A 15,767-nucleotide genomic window follows, 5' to 3' on the forward strand; every position below is an offset into this window, starting at 1 on the left:
ATTGGGTTGAACAGCTTAGCAAGGCACAGAGATGCCATTTTGAAAAACCTGGGATGGGAGCAGTTTAGGAGGATCGCGTTATAAAGGTCAGTTTCATAAAACAGCTGGCCCTGCCCTGAGCTTCGGAGCAATGCTTGGCTCATGGTCGACACTCAGGTGAGTGGGAATCTGGAGAAGCCCCAGGTTCCCCTGGTCCTGTGTCTCTTCAGCAGTCTGCACCGAGTGCCTGCTTTGGGTCGGGGGTACGGTGAGCCACCTGAGAGGCAGAGATGCAGAGATGAGGCCTCACCTGGCTGCGTGGTCTTGAAAGGGGTGGAAATCATCTGAGAATTGGACTCAGGGCAAATCCCACGGACAGAGGAGCCTGGTGCGCTGCTGTCCATGGGGTCGCGAGAGCTGGACACGGCTTAGGGGCTAAGCGGTAACAACAGGAACCGCACACTGGGCCAAGTGCTTCATCAGAGGATGAAGCTGCTGCGGCAGGGCAATCAGGGAAGGCTTCCCAGAGGAGGTGACATTAGCGTGGGCTTTTTAAGGATAAGTAGAAGCTTGTCAAGGGGACAAGGGTGGGAAGCGCCCTACAGTGCTCAGGGTGCGAGAGCGTCTCCCAGGAAGAGGCACCTCTGAGGAGACTGTTATTTATTGGTATCTCGCTCACACACTGATTCTGTGGAAATGGCATGGCCGCAGCCTGTCATGTGGTCTCAGATCATTCCAGACCGTCTTCCTGGTTTCTGGAAACATCTGAGGGCTGCAGGAGGCACGGTTTCCAGGACTGAGGCCACTTTCTTCATGCCAGCTCACGTGAATTTGGGCTTAGGAGACCAGACACCTGTCTTCAAGGAGCTTGTGAAAAAGCACTGTAGACGGAAGGCTTGGGAACCAGACGCTAAAAATAGAGCGTCAGGGAACTCATGGAGGGAGCCGGCCAGGTGCATGTCGTGGGGTTAGGCATTTGTCTCCTATGCAGAGAGAAGTAAAACAGCGGGGACCATGGAGTTGCCCTTCCCGAGGTGCCCTACATCTCAGCACAGAGTCACGGTCCAGCCAGCTGGTGTGTTTGAGTGAGCAGGGCCGACTCAGCCTGAGTCTGGCCGAGGACCCGCTCGGGTGGGGTGGCCAGCGTAGTGCTCACCTGCCGGTCCCGGCCCCCATGGGGTGGGGGGGCCTGAAAGTGCTCCTGACCCCTTGAGGGGATGGAGGTGCGGAGAGGAAGCAGGCAGTCAGTGCTCAGCCCTGGCGTCTGCGTCCTGATGCTGGAGCCAGGAGAGATCCCCCTGGGTTGTGGAGGCTCCGCACCTCCTCTGTGGGGTCCTCATGGGGTCCCTGCCCCTTCTCAGAGCCTTAGCTTCCCCCAGGAGCTCCTGCAGAGCCGGGCCCACTGGGCTGGGGTGATCCAGCCCACACCTGGGGAGGAGGGCTCAGTGTGCTTGGGGGACCCAGAGGGAAGGGGGTCTCATCATGGGACCCACAGAGACTGGGCCTCGCTGGGAGCCAGTACGCACAGCAGCACCTGCAAGCGTGGCTTCCTGGGCGCTGCCCCCCCCCCCCCCCCCCCGGGGGGGGCCCACCTGGTCCTGGGCGCCCGCCCCCCCAGCTCCCAGGGCGCCTTTTGCCCATCTTGCTGATGCAGCTACCTCTGTGTTCCTGCGGAGAAATGTGGGGAGCTGGTAATGAACCATCAGCCCCGCTTGAGCCCGTGGCCCTTGCCTCCTAGTAGGATTATGGTGATCACCAAAACGCTCAACGTCCTTTGAAAATTGTTATTGAAAACGTACTGAAATGCTTTGGGGTTTCTCTCCTTTCGGCCTTGATTCTTCAAAGAAGCTGACTTCCCTATTTTGCATTTCGATTGATAATTCATGCAAGCAAATCCTTATTGGATGCCTACCAGGTGCCAGGCACACCTGTCTCCTAGCTTTACTGATTGGAAGGCCGTCCCCATAGGCGAATTCGAGTGAAGAGAATTAACATTGTGGACATCTCTTCCCTCCCCGCTCCTTTTCTGTCTGGTAATGACATCTGGCATGGGACGAAGAGCAGACTTTTGCTATTGTAAACCTAAATCCAAGCAGATGGAAAGACCAAAGATGGAATTGCCTAATTATTTCATTATGCATTTTGATATTTTCTCAATATTTAGACTTCATAAAAAAGTCGAGCCTAATTTGACACCCATCCACGGTAATAAAAATGGTCCATATGTAAGCATGTACGGCTGGATAGATGCGTTTTAAAGGAAACTGTGGCTCTCGCAGTAGGTGTGTGCACACCTGTCTAGGGAATACCTGCTGCATCCAGAAGAGCCGAGGGGACGCCGGGAGCTCGATCTCTGTACCCGGCTCATCGTCTGTGTGCCTTGTTTCCACGCCCTGAGCCCTGGAGGTGCCCCCGGCTTGAGGGCGGGCAGACGCAGAGGTGGATGCTCACGGTGCAGCCCTCATGGGGTAAGACGGAGCTTTCCTGCGGTGGAAACTGACCTGCCTGGGTGTTCCAGACCCGACATGCACTATGGGCCCGAGGCTGGGGCAGCGGGTCTCCCAGGAGGTGCTGAGGAGTCGTGCTGGCCTGCCTGCCTGCCTTTCTCCCCCTCCCCTACTCCCCTCCCCACTCCCAAAGGCAAAGGTCAAGCTCTGGGGCCGCCTCCTCTGTGTCGTGCCCCCAGCAGCCTGAGAGCCTGGGCTCCTGCAGGCCCCCAGCCTGGGTGGGCGGTGGAGAGGAGGCATTGGCCATCCCACCCAGGAAACCCCAGCCGTGCTTCGTCTGACCACACCCCTGCTCTGTGAAACATGCAGGGCAGGCATCAGTGCTTATTTTCTTTGTTTGTTTGTTTGTTGTTGAAGTCTAGTTGATCTAGGATGTCACATTTAATCTCTGTAGATTAGTCTTTCAAGCACTTTACGGTAGAGCAGAGCGACGCAGGTCTATCCATATATACGTTTTTTCTTGTATCTTTTCAATTCTGGCTTATCCCAGGACACCGCATACAGTTCCCTGTGCTGGACAGGAGGACCTTCTTGTTTATCCACCCTCTGTATGACAGTTTGCATCTTCCAGCCCCAGACTCCATCCCTCTCCCCTCCCCTCCCCCTTGGCTGCCACAGGTCCAGGGCAGGCTTTCCTGCTCAAAGCCTGGAGCCTGCTAACTGGCCAAGAGCCAGCACAGCTCCAGGGTCCTTGCAGGCTGCCTGGGGCGTCGTCGGGAGACCGCCCTCTGCTGGATGAGGGTGGCCTCATGTGGAGCAGGGGTTGGGGGGCCATGAGCACCAGGGCCCTCATGGTGTTTTCAGCCCTGAAGCTCACTGGCTCAGCGGTTCACATGCTGGCTGTGGGCCCGGGCAAGTGAGCTGACATATTGAATACTGCTCTTTTAGGGTTATGATCCCTCTCTCTTTTCTGAAGCCTGTGTATCATTTCTGTTGTCACCACTGCTGTGAAACCACCACGCGCGTGGCTCCCGTGTGCCGAGTCGCTCGGTGAGCTGTCCACGGGGCTGGGGAAGGGACGCCGGGCAGCGGGTGCTCCCGTCCCACCTGGCCCACCCCCTCCCCGGGCCTCCGCCTAACCTCTCTGCTCCCCGTTCCACCTCGTCCCGTGAGGGTGGTGATGGCAGCCCGGGGGGACACGTGCTCTGGGGCCGCTGTTGGGATCAGTCCTAACCATTATACCCGCCCTTCTGATCCCTTGGGAAAGTAAAAGTGTGGTCCCTCAGTTGCGTCTGATTTCTCTGCGACCCCATGGACTGTAGCCTGCCAGGCTCCTCTGTCCATGGAATGCTCCAGGCAAGAATACTGGAGTGGGTTGCCATTTCCTTCTCCAGGGGTTCTTCTTGATCCAAGGATTGAACCCGGGTCTCCTGCATAGCAGCCAGACCTAATCCCTACCTGGTGCTGGACAGGATACTAGCATTTTTCTTAAAACCTACAAGCTGGGTAGTACCTACCCCTTTTAAAAAACAAATACACAAATTCTGGAAGTTGAGTAACTCTCCTGACATGTGGCTGGAGCTGGACGGCCAGGATCCGAGACCTCACATTCTTTCCTGTTGACTGAGGTCAGCCTGGAGTGATGCCCCACCCTCGAGGCACAGCCACGCTTTCTGACCCCCAAAGGTGTCAGCACAGCTGAGCCCCCTCTTCCCACTCTCCTCCGGGGGCCCGGCCCCAGGTGAGGCCCCTTCCAGATGGAGGATGCTGGGCCAGGCCTCCCCCACAGCCGGCCCCTGGCGTCCTTGCCTCCACGTCTGCCAGGGGTGCCTGAATGGGGCCTGGGTCCCCCGGAGCGTCTGGTTTGGAACGTTGGAAGCTGACCGCATCTTCTTTCGCTCTCCACGTGGCATTCAGAGGAGGCGAGGCAAGCATCAGGCGGGCGCAGGTGTGGGTCACCCTTTATGACTGGCCTCCCGTGTCCGCTCTTCTCTGGAGCCCTCTCTGCAACCTCCCCATCAGTCTCCAGCTGGAACCGTGCCCCGCTGTGGGCCCCTGCAACCCTCAGGCTCAACTCCTGTTTGGGATAGTGCTTCCAGAGCATGGGAAAGTCTTTCCTCCCAAGACTGTCTCCCTGGCCCGGCTGTGCTGTTCTTGAGGTCAGGTCCTGTCAGCAGCTGTCCCCTGATGACCTGTGCATGCTGGGGTTTGTGCCAAGTGCTGGGACACTACAGTGAGCAAGAGCTCAGCCTGGAGTGGACTCTGCCCAGTGGAGCCCAGGCATGCGCTCCCTTGCCCACCCTGGTGCCACGTGTAATCCTTAGCACGGAGGGATGGAAACCATTTGGTGAATGGATGGTTTCCGTTTCATTGATGCAGCTGAATGGTCACCAGCTTGCTTGCATGACGCTGAGTGCCGTGAACATAGGAAGGGAGTTTGCAGCCAGCGTGGCTTATCTAGCTGAAGCCTGGCTCCCTTTCCAGGGGGCAGCGCTGCATAGACAGTCTTCGAGGGAAGCAGCTGCGGGAGGCGCTTGGAGCGAGCTTCATAGTACCCCTTCTCATTTTCTTGTTTTTATTGCAAACCTCCCTTCAGAGAGTATTTCAGGGTTGGTGAGATGCCTACTGACCTAGCAGAATCCAACCCTGGGTAGGTTTTCTGACAAGACCTGGGTGCCCGCTCCACTGATCCCCACGAGGCCGCGGCCTGGACCATCTGGGCTGGGTCTCCGCCAGATGGGCTGATAAGCACTGTCTCCCGCCTTCTGTCTGGAGGTTATTTGTAGCCATCTGACTGCTTGAGGGCGAGGTAGAGGCTCAAGGAGCCCAGTGGCAAACTGGGCTTTAGGTGCCTAAGAATCAGTAGCAGATGGGGGTGCTGGAATGCCTCTGGGATTCTCAGAGCACGCAGACTTAAGTAATGGGAACCAGAGGTGTATGGAGCAGGGTCATGCGCCCAGAGGGGCTGTCTCCTTGGGGCTGGCCCCAGGCCATGCCACTGATGGTGGCCATGTTTGGTCACCCTCTATAAATTCCAGAAGTTCAACAGTGGCTTTGACATTTGTCATCAGTTTTTACTAGTCTGTCCTAAAGGAAATTAATCCTGAATATTCATTGCAAGGACTGATGTTGAAGCTCCAATACTTTGGCCACCTGATGTGAAAAGCCGACTCATTTGAAAAGACCCTGATGCTGGGAAAGATTGAAAGCAGGAGGAGAAGGGGACGACAGAGGATGAGATGGTTGGATGGCATCACCGACTAGATGGACATGAGTTTGAGCAAGCTCCAGGAGATAGTGGAGGAGAGAGGAGCCTGGTGTGCTGCAGTTCATGGTCGAAGAGTCGGACCTGACTTAGCGACTGAACACTAATCACAACCCTTTACGACTCTGAGCACGACGTCTTCAGTGTAGTTGGGCATGACCAGGACAGGTGACCTGGCAAACAGCTACACCCAGCTTCTCAACTTCCAAGACAGTTGTTCCCACCAGTGAGGAAAACTTGTCAGTAGCTGAGCCCTCCTTCCCTTAAAGGCAGAGGCAGATGAGACTCCCCTGGTGGTCCAGCGGCTAAGACTCTGAATTCCCAAAGCAAGGGGCCCAGGTTCAATCCCTGCTCAGGGAACTAGATCCCACATGATGCAACTGAAGATCTCGCATGCTGCAACTAAGACCTAGTGCAGCCAAATAAATAACAAGTATTTATGAAAAATAAAGACACAGGAAGGTTAAGCTGTTTGTGCTGGTTTGCCTGAGATAGCCCCTCCGCCTCCCTAATTGGCTCCCAGCTAACTCTCACAGACGCTTTTATCGAAGCTCTGTCTTCTCATCGCCCAGGAGAAATTAGGTATTTTTAGAGAAGACTCCTTTAAAACAGTGCATTAGGTTTTCCTACTAGTCACGTTAGGAGAGACAGTTTCATCTAAATGGATTCTAAAACAGGCAGCTCCTGTCCTCAGCACAGCTGATTCCTTGATCGTCTTCAGTCAAGTGCGGGCTCGCATCGTATCTCTGTCCTTAGGGAATCGGTGTTTATGGCTGTGGGCGATCATGGCTTCAGAGGCTTGATCCTTGTTGTGGGGGTGCCGGGCCAGTCAAAGAGAAGCACCGCTCCTGACCTTCTTTTGAGACTGTAAAGTTGCCCTGGCTGCTTAGCCTTCAGCAGACGGTGGGAGGGATGTGGCAGGGATGCATGTTTGATCCTTGACACCCCCCACCTCCAATCCGGATATGCATGCCTTGAAGTTACTTTGAAAGGGACCAGGGTTTGGTGCAGGGAGAGAGCGCACAGATGTGAGCTTTGGCCGGCCCGGGAGGGTGGAGAAGGGCTCCTGCCCTAGAGTGGACAGAAGAGTTCCCCATGTGCGTGTGAGCAGGCACGTGAATCCACACACCCTGTGCTCGTGTGATTGGTCACCTGTTGGGCTTGTACACATTCTATGTGCTTGTGGCGTGACAATGATTGTGAGCATCTAATAGCATAAAATTACTTATGGGGCTTAAGTAATAGCTAACACCCTTACTGTGTATAGCCCTTACTAGATGCCAGTACCGTTCTGCGCATTTTACATCGATTTACTCAATTTTTACAAAAACCCAGTGAAGCTGTCTTTATCCACATTCCACAGAAGAGAGAACCTCGGTCCTGTGAGATGACCTACCTTGCACTAGGTCACCCAGCTCGTAAGTGGTGGAGCTGGGACTTGGTCCTGGCTGTCTGGCTCCGAAGTCTGCACTCTTGCCAGCTCTGTGCTGGGAGGAAGAACAGAAGGTGCCTGGTCTCTGCCATGACGGCCTCCGTTTGTCCCTGTCTTCCAGATGAAGCCGGAGAGACAAGCATCCCTTGGGCATGCTGCTGACTGCAGGGCTCCCTCATTTTCACCAGCCCTCTACCCTGAGACTCCCCTCTCTTCACCCAGCAAGACCGCGGCCCTGAATCACTTGCAGACTTTCCCCGGCAGTTCATGGGCCATCCAGGGAGCTGAGCCCAGATGCCACCAGCACCCCTGCTGGGACGAGAACACCCAGCATCGGCATTCTCAAAGTTCACGATGCAAATCGGAAAACAATGTTGTGGGAAAGAGTCTCATTAATCACCTAGAGCAGTCTTTCCATTAGCGTAATCCCTAGTTACGACAATTTGCTAATTCATCGGAGCTGAAGTGTGGCGGGCTAAGCCCCTGCACCTGTGGGTGTCTTTCCAGAGCAGGTGCGTGGGGCACAGGCAGCATGTCTTCTTGGGGGGGGGGCGAGGTTCAGGCCTGCCTCCCACGGGGCTCCCCACTCCGGGATCCTCATCTCAGAGCCGTGTGGAGACGCCTGCGTCAGCTGCTCTCGAGGGCTGGTCTCCGTGGACCATGTGTGACAGCCAGGTGTTCAGAGTCCGGTGCTTCCCTCTCTTGGGAGAGACCCAGGCTTCCACCCACTGGCTGTATCTTCCCCACGGGAGGAGCTGATGGAACGAACAGTCATTTTTCTAGAGCGTCGGACTGGCTCATGGTAAACTTCAGTCCCATACACACAGGCAGGATCTCAAAAACTGCTCTGTGGTTTTGAGGGGTCCTTTGACTGCAGCCCGTGACCGAATGTTTCACTGCTAATGGGCTGGCAGAAAATAAGAGGGAGGATATTTTATTAAGTTTCTGCACCTCCCTTGCCTCTGGAGCTGTTTTTCCAAGATTTGGACGCAAATATCCATTTTCCCCGGGCTTCCCTGGTGGCTCCGAGGTGAAGAATCCGCTTGCTGATGCAGGAGATGCAGGAGACACAAGTTCAGTCCTTGGATTGGGAAGATCCCCTAAAGAAGGAAGTGGCACCCCCACACCCCCACACCCCCGCCCCCAATATTCTTGCCTGGAAAACTCCCATGGACAGAGGAGCCTGGTGGGCAACAGTCCATGGGGTCGCAGAGTCAGACAGGACTTAGTGACACACAGACACACACATCCATGGCCCCCATGATACACAGATGATTAACCAAGACGACATGTGTGGGGACATTCGTAAACTCTGCACAGATATTGACTAGGTGTAATTAACAATGATGGGTCACTGATAATCCTGATATGATCCTTGCATGATAGATGGGGCTTCTTAAAGTAGGGAGGACCTCACCTTGGTCAGTCTTTTCATCCCCAGCAGCTACGGCAACCCACATCATAGGTATTGACACGCTGGCGTGGATCCAGGCCCGCCCACTGGCAGGAAGGCTCTTGGGGGCACATGCACACCCCAGACGCAAGCACAGGGTTCATTCATAATGGTCTGGCTGGGGTGATTGCTGGGTGGATTGTAGAGGACGTCCCAGATGAAGTGAAGTTCAGTCTTGAGATGGGTGGTGGTCACCAGGAGGCCAAGGCCGAAGAGGGTTCCAGGCTGGGGGGTGCGGGAGTCAGGGCCCCGAGGCAGCAAACAGCCTGTCTGTTGTCACTGGTCCCAGTGGTTCAGCTTGGCTGCTGCACACCGAAGCCTCCAGGTCTGCAGGGCAGAGGTCAGCCTGGGAAAACTCGCGGAGAAGTTGCATAGCCTGCCAGGGAGCTGGGATTTTATCCCTAGGGCGCTTGAAGGGTTTCCAGCTGGGGCAGTGTGATCACACACGGTTTAGGAGGCTGGGATGACCACCTGCCCCCCTCTCCGCCCCCTGGTTTGGCGTGGGGCGTCCACGACGTCCCTGGCTGGCTCTGCGGATCGCACCCCCACTCCCGGAAGTGGGGCGGGAGGGCCTGTGAGGCCAGGGTGTACAGGTCTGCCCCGCACGCTCCCTACTGCTCCCTGGCTCTCGGCCAGGCCTCTGAAGGGTGTGGAGTTGAAGTGGAGAAGCCACGAGTGTGGGGGTTCCCGTTGGGCTGCGGGCTGCCTGACCCCGTCTGCGCTCTGCGGGTTTACTGGGGAACCGGTGCAGGGGTCCCGCTCTGAACCTGGTGTGAGGGACGCGGAACAAGCCCTTCCCAAGTGATGGTGTATTTGTTGTTCCTCGTTTCCTGGGTTTGAAGCGTGTAAGCCTTTCTCCTAGCAGATTTTAGGCTAGAAGAAGGGACTGAGAGAGGCTACCGTCAGAGAGCTGGGCTGCGTCACTTCTGCCACCTCAGTGTCCCCTCTGTCCCCAAAGAGCCGTGTCCTCTGCCTCTCGCTGGTGGGGGAGGGGCACAAGGTGCAAGCCGGCCGTCCCGGCCTGGGATCACGCGCCCACAGCCCGGGCGCTCAGCACGGGGCCCCTAACCTGAGGGAGCAGGAGTGAGTGGTCGATAAGCTGTGGCCCAGGGTCGTCATCACTTAAAGCCGCTGCATCACTCCTGGAGAAGCTCTTGTTCAGTTGACTTTTGCAGCTTCCCAGCCCTGCAGCTCTGAATTAGGGACTTGGAGACAGGAATCCTGGCCTTGGCCCCAGGCACTCACCGCAGCCTTGTGCAGGAACAGTCGTGGCCATAAATACCCATGGCCCGGGGTGGCCGGTGCTACCCGGGGAGTTAGGCAGGGAGCCCAGCGCTGAGCAGTGGCCTGCGGGCCTCCTGCTGGTGCTCGATGCTGGCCACTCTGGGGCTGCCCACTCGTCAGCCTGGCCAGTTTGAGCACAGCGTGGCAGCAGAAGTTTAAACTGAGCAAGGGCCAGCCTGGGCCTCTTGGCTCCCCGCCTCTGAGAGGTGGGTGTGAGCTGAGGTGGCTCCAGGGAGCTCAGCTGTGGCTGAGGCAGGAGGCTGCAGGCGCAGAGGGCACTGTGAAGGGGCCGTGTGGCTCCTTGGCAGAGCCAGAAGTGGCCTGTGGGAGGCCCCGGGGTCAGACAAACATGTGCTGGGGGAACTGAGCTGGGCGCTTGGGAGTTCTTCTGTCCCAGGTGCCCAGGGTTTGTCGATGGGTTTGTGCTCGTGGGTGTGCCTAGGAGACCTGCAGAGCCTGACTGGCATCAGCAGCGGGCCACGGTCCCCCTGCTGCAGGAGCAGATCTTGGGGACAAGAGCACATCGGCTGACTTGGAATCTTAATTGCGGTGTCCTGGGTGACTGTTGTTTCAGTCACTGAGTTGTGTCCAGCTCTTTTTGTGACCCCATGGACCACAGCCCGCCAGGCTCTTCCGTCCGTGGGCTTCTCCAGGCGAGAATGCTGCAGTGGGTTGCCATGCACTTCTCCAGGGCATCTTCCCGACCCAGGGAGTGAACCTGCGTATCCTCTACTGCAGGCAGAGTCTTCACCAGGGGGCCAGAGGTGACTAGGAATGGCTTAAAGGGAAGTCAGGCTCTTCAGCACCACGGACAGTGCCCTCTTGGTTGGCGGAAGGAGGCTGGCCACGCTCCTGCTGGGAGCACACGGGGCCCTGGCCGTGCCCAGGCCCTGTGCGCTGAGCGTCCTCGTTTATCAAGTGGGGAATCGCAGGTCCCCGCTTCCAGGTCTGTGTGAGGAGTCAGTGCAGTGTCCATAGCACAGTGTCTGAAGGTGGGAGCCGCGTCATGGGCTCCAGGGTGGGGTGGGTTCAGTCCTGCCACTTCCGAGCTGTGTTCTCTTCTTCTTATCCCCATGGGCCTGAGGTTTTTTTTTTTTTTTTAATCTCTGAGATGGAAATAATAGTCCCTGTCTTATACCCACCACATTCTCAAGCCTTAATTTGAAAACAGTGAGTATATTTAAACTGAGAAGATCCACTGGGCCTCCCTCATGGGACTCACTTTGGAAATACTCTCTTTGCAGCAGAAGTAGTGATGGGAATTATCGTCATCATCATTATTCTTTATTGACCTCTTGCCCCGAATGCCAGAGTCTGTGTATTTAAGAAAGAGCAGCCAGTGCCACGTCCACTGTCCTCACTATAACATCGTCACCCAGGCTGTGAGGTGGCTGATTAAGGTCTCAGTAGCTGACTGATCAGCCAGGGCAGTGTTCATGTGTCCAGGCTCAGACACAAGGCTGTTTTGGTGGCTTATGGGGCCGAAGGGGAGGGGGACGGCCATGCAGGTAATTGGCTTTATTAGCTCAGCTGTATAATTTTATGGCTCATGTCCGAAAGCAAATTAATACAGAAATATGCTATTAGAATGGCTTCCAAAGCCCCAGTGCCACTTGGCAACTTTGTAATTACTCATTCGCTTACTCGCCCTTCTAACTAATCATTTCAGAGCTCTGCATCCTGGCCATGTTCGTCAGGCACTATTTCTGTTCTTCAAGCGCCATGTGTGGTCAGCCTCAAAAGCCTGCCGTGATTTTCTTTTTTTTTTTTTTAAACAAGAGGCAGTAATCTGCCATATTCTGAAGTCTTAATTTCATGTAAGTGAAAATAACCCCCAGAGGGTCAGGAGGGAAGACAGAAAACGCTCACCCACACGTGGCCCCTGCACCACGTACCTGGGATGCTGACTCATGCCGGCGTGCATTTAGTTACCAGTGTTCATGGAGCAGCCACAGGGACTGGGTCACTGGTCCAGACGCCACCAGGAGGGCTCTGCCCTTTCACGAGTGACAGGCTGGTGGTAAAGCCAGACAGCGGGAGACACACGTCTGGTGGGGAAGCCGAGGGCCTTCGGAGCAGAGACAGCTCAGGGAAGCCTTCCTGGGGGAGCGAGGTCTGAGATGAGAGTTAAAGGATGAGTATGGTGAGGAGGCAGAAGAGGGCAGGGAAAAGCGTGTCCAGGCAAAGAGCATCGAATGTGGAGACTGGAGTTCCACAAAGGCACGTGTATTTTGGAAGAGTGGAAACGGGAAGAAGGACTTGACGGGGGGACGGCAGGACTGGAGAGGTAGGTAGGTAGGGGCTCCTGAGTGCCCTGGATGCCAGCAGCTTGGCCCAAGCTCCAGTCTCAGACCCATTGCTGTGTGCAGTCAGCTGGCCCTCTTGGGCCCTGGCAGGAAGGACCCCGGAACTCTGGTCTTCATTCCCTCTGGGCCTTGGCGCCCCTCGCTGCCCACCCTGGCCCGTTTGCTCTGCTTGCCTGGCTCCATCCTGACATGGCTGTCCTCAGGCTTGACAAGTGGCAATGGTCTGTTCCTGCATTGTCATCCTTGTTGGAATGTGAGCCTCCCAAGTTTAAGGTTCATGTCCGGTCATTTCAGCGTGCTGAGTGCTTCTCACCACGCCTCACTTGTTTCAGACACACTCTGTGTTTGTTGAGTGCAGTTAACTTGCTAAAGGAAGAAAGTAATGGGATTCTCCCCACTTTCCCCGGTCACTAGAGAGTGTCAGGAGCTATAGTCTTCCCTTTTGATTGCGGCTTAAATGCTGGGGCTTTCATTTATGTCAGAAAAGGGAAAGCAGTTTACAGCTGCGTTTCTGAGGACCACACAGGCTGTTTAATATTAGCACCTTGGAGACATCTATTTTCTGCACTTCTAAACCCAATTTCTTCATCCACTGATACTTGCTGAGAGGCAGTATGACTTCCTCGATTATGAACTTGCCTAAGTGAGCCCATTCGTAATAATATGTGTAATTACATCAAGATGTATAATGCGACAGACGTGAAAGCAGCATGAAGCCGACACGTGTAGAGAAACACGTTGGGCTGTATTGAACAGTGAGCCACAGTTTGCACGCTCTTTAGGAAAAACAACCTTCCCTCTTCTTTATTTCCCCCAGCAAGAACAGCTGCTGGATTGAACCTATCCAGGTGGACTTCCCTTCTTAACACAACAGCTCAATTTATCAGATTTGGTGGTGGAGAGCGGAGGGAGAGAGGAGAGGCCCTTGACACGTCTACGTACCTGTTTCCCACACATTTGACCATCCCTTGAGAGGAGGGAGGCGTTCACCTGCTGTGGAGGGTTTCCTGTCTGTCGAGAAACTTCTAGAACTTCTTCTCCGGGCCCTGGCCTTGGCGATTGCGGAGTTTTCCTTAACGACATTCACCCATCTCTGAAGCGCACGGGCGAGGCGAGTGTGGAGGGCCTCCTGAACCAGCTGGTCTTGGAGCACCTGCAGCTGGCCCCTCTGCTGTGGGGTGAGTACTGCCCATCACCTCTGGGTGCGCGCGCCTCTGCTCAGAACTCGCGGGCTCGCATCGGATGCTGTTTGCCGAGGTCTTTGGGGAACCGGGCGGGGAGGAGAGCTCACCATCGCGTGGACGTCTGCGTCTCTCCCAAGCTCGGTCCACGGGTGTCCGGTCAGCACAGCCTTGGGGCCAGGCTGCTGCCCTCTGAGCTCAGGCGTGGTGACGATGCGGACGTGTGCTCGGGTCCTCTGGCTACGGAACCCGCGTCCTCCGTGGTGACACTTATGGTGTCTGCGTGGGTGTGGCTTCTGCAGATGTTTGTGCTCCTCGAGTGATGGGGTGGTGGGAGGGAGCGAGGGGTGGTTCCTCCTCTCTGCTGGATGAGCTCTGAGTTTGTTTGGTAAACGCCTTAACTCACCCCGGTACTTGGCCGAGAGAGTGCTGGGAGGTGGCACTTAGAACAAGGTGTGTGAACACTCACTGCCTATCGCACCTGGAACTTTCACCCCAGTCTGTGCCTTCCGAAATAGCAGTGGAAAAATTTTGTTGAGAAACAAGCTCAAATGTAGAATTGTTATTGAAATGAGAGTGTGTATTATTCTCTGGAAATGATCCCGTCGTGTAATCTGTGCCGGGTCAGATGCAGACAATCATCGATGTGCCTTCTTTCTCTGCTTTAACCCAGAGACTGTTGTGAGTCAGTATCTGGTCTTCCCTCCAGTTAACTGATTAGCTCAGCCTCCCCATTTTTGCACTCTAGAGACACAGGAGAATCACCCCAGGGGCTGGAGGAGAAAGACAGTGCTGTCTCCCTGGTGTCCCCTCACTGGTCTTCAGTTTGTGAGAACCCCTCAAGCTGCCCGGAGCTGCCCACTCTCCTGGGCTCCCCACTCTTGGGTGAAGGTTGTTGGGGGTCTGGTGAGCGGCGCCGACATGGCAGCTGTGAGTGGGTGTGACACCCGGGGCTCCGTCCTCGGAATCTGCCTGCCTCGCTGGTCCAGCCCAAGTGAGAGCAGGTGGGTGGTGTTTCTGCAGGGCGTGTCCGAGTTTGCACCTCCCAGGGTGTCCCTCACTTCCCTAGCTCACAGGGCCTTGTCTCTTGGTGACCTGGGCTCAGACAGCGACTTCCACCAGATGGATATGACGGCTGAGGAGGGTTGGACACCCAGCCCTCCTGCCCCCTGGGGATCCAGTCCTGGGAAACAGTGACACAAAGTGTATATTCAGGCATTGAGTCAGTCAAAAGAACGGAGTGCTCCAAGGCACTGGCCAGGTTAGAGGGTCCGCAGGGTCGGACTCCCAGAGATGGGGGTGGGGGCACCTTGCTGGATTTGCGTTGGTCTCCATACAGGTGTTTTCCTTGTCGTGTGTCACATGCACACGAGTGCTGGTATTAAGGATTTTATCCTGGAGAAGATGCATGAGTTGTTACACCATAGAACCAGGACTCAAATGCATTTCCTCCAGGAGGGCTTGTGGGCGGCACTCACAATGGCCGGCAGCCCTGCCCAGCACTTCCAGGCCCCCAGCAGCATCCACTGCAGCCCGGGTCCTGTCTCTGAGGGTCCACATGCCCCAGGAACACCACGTGATATCTCCCTGTTCCGTGTCATGATTAGTTTAACTGTCGCCATGTCTGGCAGTTTCCAGGGAACATCTGTCTGCACGCATTTTTCTCTGATTTTCCTCGGCTTGCTTGTTTTGGAGTTATGAAGTCAAAAGATGTGTGATTTTTAAGGCTCTTTGGCTGTTTTGTCGAGTGGATGTGTGACTTTTGACCATTGATAGTGCCGTGGGCGTTGTGGGAGCCCGAGTTTCTGAGGTGACTTTCCTACCCTGTAGAGCGTAGTTCCAGGGCAGGGGCAAAGAGGTGTGGTTGTGCGTTTTGTCTGCCCACCTCCTGCCCGGGGCTGGCCTCCCCAGCCCACCGCCCGTCTGCATTGGGGTGGGGTCTTCATCCCTGGCCCCAGCGCACGCCACCTTCCCCCTCCCTGTCACCTCTGCCGTGGAGCCGACGTCTCGGGGTCACCGGCTCCTTTCCACATCACTCGGGCTGTCCTACTGGTGTCTTAGAGGCAAGGTTCCTTACCTTGGAATCTTGACCTTCCCATTCATTCACTTCACAAAAGCAATATATTCTTGTTATAGAAAAGCAGGGCAAATCAGAAAAGTTCGACAGAGAAAAATTTTCTTTTTCCACTCTTCCGTCCCTAAAACCAGTCTCTGTTTCATTTCACTTTTGTGCCTTTCTAAGTCTTTCTGCCATCCCCCAGTTTGCATTTTGTTCGCCAAGATGATCATGCTGTTCTTGTTCTCTGTGTCCTTTTTTTTTTTAATACTTGAGAAAACAAGTATTTCTCATGTTATAAACACATCTTATACTTGCCGTTAAGTCCTCGTTGTAATTTCATCAAGTGGCTGCGGGCTGACTT

At 55.4% G+C, this 15,767-nt stretch overlaps 1 protein-coding gene across 5 annotated transcripts in view; it reads left to right on the forward strand.

Moving 5' to 3' along the window:
- TRAPPC9 (trafficking protein particle complex subunit 9) overlaps positions 1-15,767 on the forward strand; it is a 393,547-nt gene that overhangs the window by 290,672 nt on the left and 87,108 nt on the right. For all 5 annotated transcript variants that reach the window (XM_070476949.1, XM_070476946.1, XM_070476948.1 and 2 more), the window contains one exon: positions 13,253-13,344. In XM_070476949.1, coding sequence (XP_070333050.1) covers positions 13,253-13,344 — 92 coding nt within the window. The remainder of the gene's footprint in view (positions 1-13,252; positions 13,345-15,767) is intronic.

The sequence above is a fragment of the Odocoileus virginianus genome, chromosome 15 (genome assembly GCF_023699985.2).
Source record: "Odocoileus virginianus isolate 20LAN1187 ecotype Illinois chromosome 15, Ovbor_1.2, whole genome shotgun sequence".
Taxonomy (NCBI): domain Eukaryota; kingdom Metazoa; phylum Chordata; class Mammalia; order Artiodactyla; family Cervidae; genus Odocoileus; species Odocoileus virginianus.